Genomic DNA, 7,797 nt, shown 5'->3' on the forward strand with positions numbered 1-7,797 from the left:
GGGTTAGGGTTATACAGTTTCGTATAATATATTTTGATTACTATTATTTAATAAATAATTGTTATTATATTTATATTTGTTATGTATGTAATAATAATGATTATATTCATATATAATATACATCTAATATTTAACAAACAAACAAACAAACAAACAATAAATAAATAAATGGGATTTGTTTTGCTTCTTTTTTTTTCATTTCTACATGCAAGTAACCAACAGTGATTGTCCTTATGATAGCAACTTTATCCACACTCTCGCTGATGTAGCCAGTGACACATGGTGTGCAGGGCTCCATTAGAACTGAATGGAGTGTGAATCCCATTGTCTCCTGAAGTGGACAGTGAGATCTATTGTTCTTCTGAGATTAAGGGACTTGTTATTACTCTGGGACCACTTTGTCTGACACCTAGTGAGTATGCACTTCCATTGTAACAGCTCGGTCCGCCAATTACTTTAGTGTCATGGGTGGATTTGATCGTGTTGTAGTTGCTGTGCCACCTCAGTAACCGGGGTGAGACAGCTGCTATTTGAAATCTCCATCTATAGGGTGTGTTCAGGAGGCTATGGCTTTAGCACATTTTACTAGAACAATTCATTACATTTAGTTTATTTCTCTATTCTGCAGCAATCGAACAAAGTATCGAGCAAGAGGAGGGGTTGAACAGATCATCTGCAGATTTGCGGATCCGCAAGACACAGGTATGAAAGTAATTAAAAACACCAGTGTATTTTTATTCTTCTAATGATAATCAATAGTCTATTCAGTCAAATTAAAGTCATGTGAAAAATACAGACTACAACATATCTCTAACAAGTTAAGGAACTTGACAAGGATGAACTGATTTATTTGTCAGTTTAGTTTTTCTTTGTCAAGCAACATTACAACTTTGGCATGATTTAATTCAATATTAATTTTTTTATAATATTAGTCTTACTTTTTAGCGTCTTTTTAAGTTTATTTACAAACTGGTGAATGGAGGACGCCGCATTCTGAGCTGTTTTAGATGTTTGTTGTGGGTTTCGTGATACATGATATAGATGGAATGTAAACACACAATTTATGCGATTGAAAGAGCACAAAAATCTGACTAAGGCTACGTTTACACGACATTGATGTAGTCGAAAACGGAAAAGTTTTTCCCTTGCGTTTTTTAAAAAGTTTCACGTATACATGACGACGTTTTCAAAACGATTCGCGTTTACACATATCTGCGAAAACGGCCAAAAACGCTGTATTATGTATGCCAGGCCAGTAGTTGGCGCTGTCACCTTGTTAGTAAACAGTACCTGTGGGGAAGTGACGATTATATGTTGTATATGATGCATCTCCACTGTTGGTTGTAATATTGGTGAAGTAAATCCACACTTTGCTGAAGAAGCGTTAGCAAACTCTCGAGCAGCAACAACAGTCCGCCATTGTTGTGTATGTTTGTTCGCGTTTGCCTTTAAAATTGAAACGTACTGCACATGTATACATACCTAACACGTACTACGCACATGCATGACATCACCGTTTTCAAAGATTCCAGTTTTAGGTGTTTACACGGAAATGATAACGGTGGAATTTTCAAAAACTTGCACTTTGAAACCTGTTTTCAAAAATATGCGTTTTCAGTCCCCAAAACGCCGTTGTCGTGTTAACGAACAGGCAAAACCCATAAAAAGTTTCCCGTTTTTGGCTGAAAATGTTGTCGTGTAAACGGCCCCTAAACCTCCTATGACAACTTGTAGTGTTATCATCGAGGCTGAGAAAAGAACACAACGCTGCAGACAGGTGCCGTTATCGCTGTTTTCCATGCTCGTGGAGTAAATGTGTTTACATGGCTTTTTAAAAATGCCGGGTAGCCGGTGTTTCATATGCGTTTGGCCTATCAGCGTACACTGCGTCACTGAGAGTTCCTATAGAACTGTTTTAGACCCTACTCTGAAGTAGAAGGTGAATTAGTTCCCCCAAATGGAGTTCCTAGTACTAAATACATTCCTGCGGTGAGAATGCGCCAAAAAGCGGGAACTTCCGCCAATAGTTCTAGGAACTATGGAAAGGTTCCTCAGGTCCGAAAGCGCCTTTTAATATCCACAGCACCTTTTCATTCCACAAAAGGTTCTTTAGATCATTAAAATGTTCTTCACACTAAGAACAAACGGTTCTTTTGAAAACTGTTCTAACTTACTAAAAATGGTTCTATATGCAAATCACTGCAAAAACCCACTTTAGGTACCTTTATTTTTAAGAGTGCAGATGTCCACATCAAATGTGCCATCCGGTTCCCATGTGAAGCATATTCAAATATTTCCTTACAACCTAGCTTATAGTCTTTAGGCATCTTTACACCTTGATTGCACAAAATTCAGTATAAAGATGCAGTGCTGCATCAAACCCAGCCTGAATTATGCCTGCTCAGACCCACCTCAGCCCCTAGTATCAGGTATACTGTTGGAACTGCTGTGTAAATGCATTTGTGGCACCTCTGAGCAGCATTATACAGTCTGTGTAAAGACACCTAAATGCCGCTTCAGAAGCGCTGGTAAATTTGCCATTTTAGGAATGAATTCAGTACAAATGTATGTTTAATAATAGTAACTTGCTCTTGACCTCCTGCCATGTTTTCAGATCAAAATGGACTCCCAGATGACCAAGCAGGCACTAAATGAGATTGAGACTCGACACACTGAGATCATTAAGTTGGAGAACAGCATCCGTGAGCTGCACGACATGTTTGTGGACATGGCCATGCTGGTGGAGAGTCAGGTACAACACAGAAAATTACACCTTTCACCACAGCAAAAATGACAGGAGGCGGAAGAAAATAGTCAAACAAATGTTAGCAGTGTTATCGCTTCACAAAAGAGGCATACAAATGAGGGTTGATTTGAGATTTTCTTTTTATATTCTAATTATCATGGCCAATACCAGAAGAATTTACTTAAATAGTCCACCCAAAATAAAAATTCTGTCATTATTTACTGACCCATATGTAATATTGCTAGTATTGTTTATATCACTATAGTTTTGTTTGTTAATATGTAGAATTTTCGATTTTCAGTTTTCATTTTAATTTTCTTTAAACTTATATTAATTGTATGTGCTTATAGTAATTTTGTGTGCTTTTCTCAATTTTATTAGATTTTATTTATTTTTTCCCTCATCTTTAATTTTTATTTTCGGTCTTAGTGCTTCAAAATATCTTCACATAAAACTATTTAAAATGTTGCCAATTAAATATTTTAATTTGTTCAGTTATTTTGAAGTTTCATCTACTTTTTCTGTAAATTTTTTCTTTACTACAGTTACGGAAAACTTTTTTTTTTTTTTTTGGTGGAACACAAAAGTAGATTTTTTTTGCCTTTTCCATCATTTTTATGAGTTTTTTTTTTATTCCTTATCTTTAAATTTTATTTCGGTTTTAGTACATCAAATGAATTTTTGCAAATTAAACATGAAATGATTTTGCAAATGAAACATTTTAATTTTTGATTACTTCAGTTTCCCATCTAATTTTTATATTTATTTTATAAGAGTTTTATTTCAATTATTGAAAACAAATTGTAATCGTTTTAGTTTAAATTATAAATAGCACTACACTGCTTGCATGTTTAATGTTTTTTTTATTCATACAACTTTCCATACTATTCATAAATGTCTCATCTATTAGGCTACAAAAAAAAAAAGATACACCATTGATAGACATTTATATACCATTTTAAAATTCTGTTTGTGAACACTGGCTAGACAAAAACTAGACAAGTCCTTGAAGTGCACTGCGCTGCAAAGTGATGCTGACTTTCAAATGTAATTCACAGATAGCAATTTATTTCTTCCTCCACGACCAAGAACAGGTGAAATGATTTACACGGCACAGTCCCTGTCCTCATCTATCAGGCTACAAAAAAAAAAGATACACCATTGATAGACATTTATATACCATTTTAAAATTCTGTTTGTGAACACTGGCTAGACAAAAACTAGACAAGTCCTTGAACTGCGCTGCAAAGTGATGCTGACTTTCAAATGTAATTCACAGATAGCAATTTATTTCTTCCTCCACGACCAAGAACAGGTGAAATGATTTACACGGCACAGTCCCTGTGGATCAATCTGGGGTTAAGGGCACTCAAGCATCACTGCTTGTGGGTTTTGAAATCAGGCTGCACGAAGCACAAAGAATTTAAGGGATCTTAACTTGCAACACTTAAACACAGAAGTATGTCTAATAGGGAACAGTCTTTGTGTGACTTGTGCATTGCATACAGTAATCGTAAATGTGTGCCTATTGTGAAGACGTTTGTTTGAAGTGCCTTTTTTGTCATTCACAGGGAGAGATGATTGACAGAATTGAGTATAACGTGGAACACTCTGTGGACTATGTAGAGAGAGCAGTTTCTGACACCAAGAAGGCTGTCAAATACCAGAGTCAGGCACGCAAGGTAAAACACCGTCAGCTGTTACACCTAACGTCTTTAAGTATTATGCCGTTTGTGTACAATGCCTTTCTAGAGAATGCAGTCACAAGCTGTCGAGTAATAGACGAGTAATAGAAGAGCATTTAAAAATTATTCCTAAACCATTTAAACCGTCCACAGAAACACTATATTGCTCCTTTGGCACTCATTGGTTCTTTAACAGATGCCGTCTGTTCCAAGATTTTTTGCTGCAGTTTTGCTGGCTAACAGACAGTGCAGTGTGGTGGTCTAAAGACTGCAGACTCTTGGTGTTATGCCACTTACTTCTGAGCTTTCTGATGAGTCAAACTGCAGAAATGGGGTGGTTAGATTCTTACCGGCCCCATAGATATTTGCTAATAGTGAACTGCTGGTGAAACTTAATAGGTAAATCATTAAGTCTTATTGTAAAGTATTAATAGATTAGAATTGTTAATTATGGAAGCCCCTTTCCGCCATGAAGTAAAAACTAAAACAGGCAATTGCGACTTTTTCTTTCAAAATAGGTACTTTTATTTGTAGTTGAGTTTATATCTGACAATTTGGACTTTGTTTCTCAGAATTCAAACTTTTTTCTCACAATTATGAGTTTAAATCTTGTAATTCTGGCTTTTTTTTCGTAGCATTATAAGTTTATCTCTCGCAATTCTAACTTTTTTTCTCAGAATTCTTTCCAGAAATACAATTCTGAGATTACTGTATGTCTCACAGGAAATAAATATGAATTGTGTGATATAAACTTACAATTGCAAGAAAAAAAGTGGTGGAAACAAGCTTCAATAGATAATTGATCGATCTGCAATTATTTGCAGGTTATTAACTTGCGATACAAGGGGTCGCAAATTCACTAGCCAGAAACTGCCGGGCAAATTTAATTGGCAATAAATGTCAGTAATGACTGAAAATTAATATTTTTGTCAAGCTAGCTGGCTGCATCCAGGAGTACCGTTTGACTGATTACAGTATGGTATTATTTCATTTGTCAGCAAAGTTCAAACAAAAGCATATGTTAAGAGTAGTGTTAATGGTCTATATGTATTGTAAAGACCATGTTCTAAGTTTTAAAATGACGACTATTTTGTGTTTGTCAAGTGAGTAGTTACTCTTTTTTTTTTTTTTTCAACAATAACTGTGTTGGTATTAGGGATGAATCGATCCGATACTCCGTATCGGTATCGGCTCCGATACTGGCATTTTCTGTCGGATCGGGTATCGGTCAGACAAGACCGATCTAAATCCAATATAGTGTGTATACTATTCTGTGTTATTGTTAAGCCCCACGAAAGGCACAAAAACATTATAAAGCACCATAATGTTTTTGTGCACTATATTTCAAGTGTTCTGAAGCCATTCCATAGTTAATGTGAAGTATAGATGAATATTTAAGTCAAGTTCACGTAAACTCTTTTCTCCGCTGCGTCTATCTGTCATCCTCCATTCAGCATTCAAACTGCGTGTCGCGTTCGGTTACTACAGTCAAAACAATGAAACGCTCTTCAAGAGCGCACAATAACTGATATTTAAAACTGTTAAAAGAAAAGGCTCAATAAAATATTGCACAGATATAATACACTACGCAGCAATATCTCTTCCCTTTTTTATGCGTAGCGCTGCGCTGTGACTCCATGTTGCTTCAAGCGTATCATTCTACACACGGGATGCGCATAAGCACTTTGTGCCGCTCTGTATTCATAGCTTTCAGTCATGACCGGCTCGAAGACTTGGAGGGCAAAACATCCATAGAACTGCAGCACAAGCCTGTCAATTTTCCATCTGTTTCCCAGCCACCAATATTTAGATCACCTCTCAATTTTCAATTTCAATTTCAATTTTTTTTTTTTTTTCAAAGTTTTTAAATTCCTTGTTTTTATTGTTGTGATTATTGTTTTTATTTTATTTTATGTAAAGCACTTTGAATTACCATTGTGTATGAAATGTGCTATACAAATAAACTTGCCTTGCCTTGCCTTGCCTCAAAAGATTAAAACAAAAGGTATGTGTGAACAAAATGCAAGTTTTGGCCATTTGCAATCCATATTAAGCACCCGCGGCAATATTTCAATCATTATACAGTGCGACAAAACGTTGTAAATACACTTAAAGTGCCTTAATATATTTAAAACATCAAAGATATTTAAAAGATCAAATTCAGTAATCACCATATTAATGATGCATAGTTTACATAGGCAAGCAGATGAGGCCGGAATATGAACGCAATCCTTGGGGATATTAAGTTTGATGAAAACTGAAATGGTTCAGTGTTTTCCTTATAATGGTTTTCTATGGGAAACAATTTAATGTGACACTTTGCATATTGTGTTTCTATTCTGGGTTCATCTGCTTGCCTGTACAAAATATACATCATCAATAAAGTGTTTACTGAATTTCGCCTTTTAATATCTGCGTTTTACTACTTTACTACTTAATGCAATCAGCGTAATAATAACTGGCGGTCAGTGGAGCAAAGCTTCGTTTTGCCCTCCAGGTGGGCGTTCCTATAAGGGTGTGAAGTCACGTGAAAACTATCAATTGGAGCCATACGCTTTCGTATTTTACTTTTGCGCAATGAAAGATTATCAATAGTCTTTTTTTTCTGTTCAATCAATCATATGTTGCTACCTTCATTACTGTGCTATGCATTTAAAAGAAATGTCTTTTAATTTTATAGTATATATTTTATACATACACACATATATATACAGTGGGTACGGAAAGTATTCAGACCCCCTTAAATTTTTCACTCTTTGTTATATTGCAGCCAATTGCTAAAATCATTTAAGTTAATTTTTTTTCCTCATTAATGTACACACAGCACCCCATATTGACAGAAAAACACAGAATTGTTGACATTTTTGTAGATTTATTAAAAAGGAAAAACTGAAATATCACATGGTCCTAAGTATTCAGACCCTTTGCTCAGTATTTAGTAGAAGCACCCTTTTGATCTAATACAGCCATGAGTCTTTTTGGGAAAGATGCAACAAGTTTTTCACACCTGGATTTGGGGATCCTCTGCCATTCCTCCTTGCAGATCCTCTCCAGTTCTGTCAGGTTGGATGGTAAACGTTGGTGGACAGCCAACATAATATTTACAAACTGTACATGTAAATGTATTGAACATAAAGCAGCACATGGGTTACTACCTGTAAAGGGATAAAAATCCATTTTTGTTTTTATTTTATTTTTTTAGCGTTGCTTTCATTTTTGGGGGGGCCTCCAGGACAGTGCCAGCAACTGCTAAATTGTTTTCCATTCCGACAGAACATGGTGTTTGGCAAACCATACTAGCATTACGAATACTAACCAACTGACTGCATAGATATTATAGATAGTAGTTTTAGTCCGATTTCAATG

The 7,797-nt window shown here is 35.6% G+C and overlaps 1 protein-coding gene across 1 annotated transcript in view; it reads left to right on the forward strand.

The window, feature by feature from the left end:
• Positions 1 to 4,525, forward strand: part of LOC107549833 (syntaxin-1B-like) — a 51,045-nt gene extending 46,520 nt beyond the window's left edge. Inside the window, exons 5-8 of the mRNA XM_016231005.1 lie at positions 629 to 702; positions 2,615 to 2,752; positions 4,318 to 4,428; positions 4,499 to 4,525. Of these exons, the coding sequence (XP_016086491.1) occupies positions 629 to 702; positions 2,615 to 2,752; positions 4,318 to 4,428; positions 4,499 to 4,525 (350 nt within the window). The remainder of the gene's footprint in view (positions 1 to 628; positions 703 to 2,614; positions 2,753 to 4,317; positions 4,429 to 4,498) is intronic.
• Positions 4,526 to 7,797: the final 3,272 nt, after the last annotated feature.

Source organism: Sinocyclocheilus grahami, unplaced genomic scaffold, assembly GCF_001515645.1.
Source record: "Sinocyclocheilus grahami isolate Dianchi unplaced genomic scaffold, SAMN03320097.WGS_v1.1 scaffold382.1, whole genome shotgun sequence".
NCBI classification, from domain to species: Eukaryota; Metazoa; Chordata; class Actinopteri; order Cypriniformes; family Cyprinidae; genus Sinocyclocheilus; species Sinocyclocheilus grahami.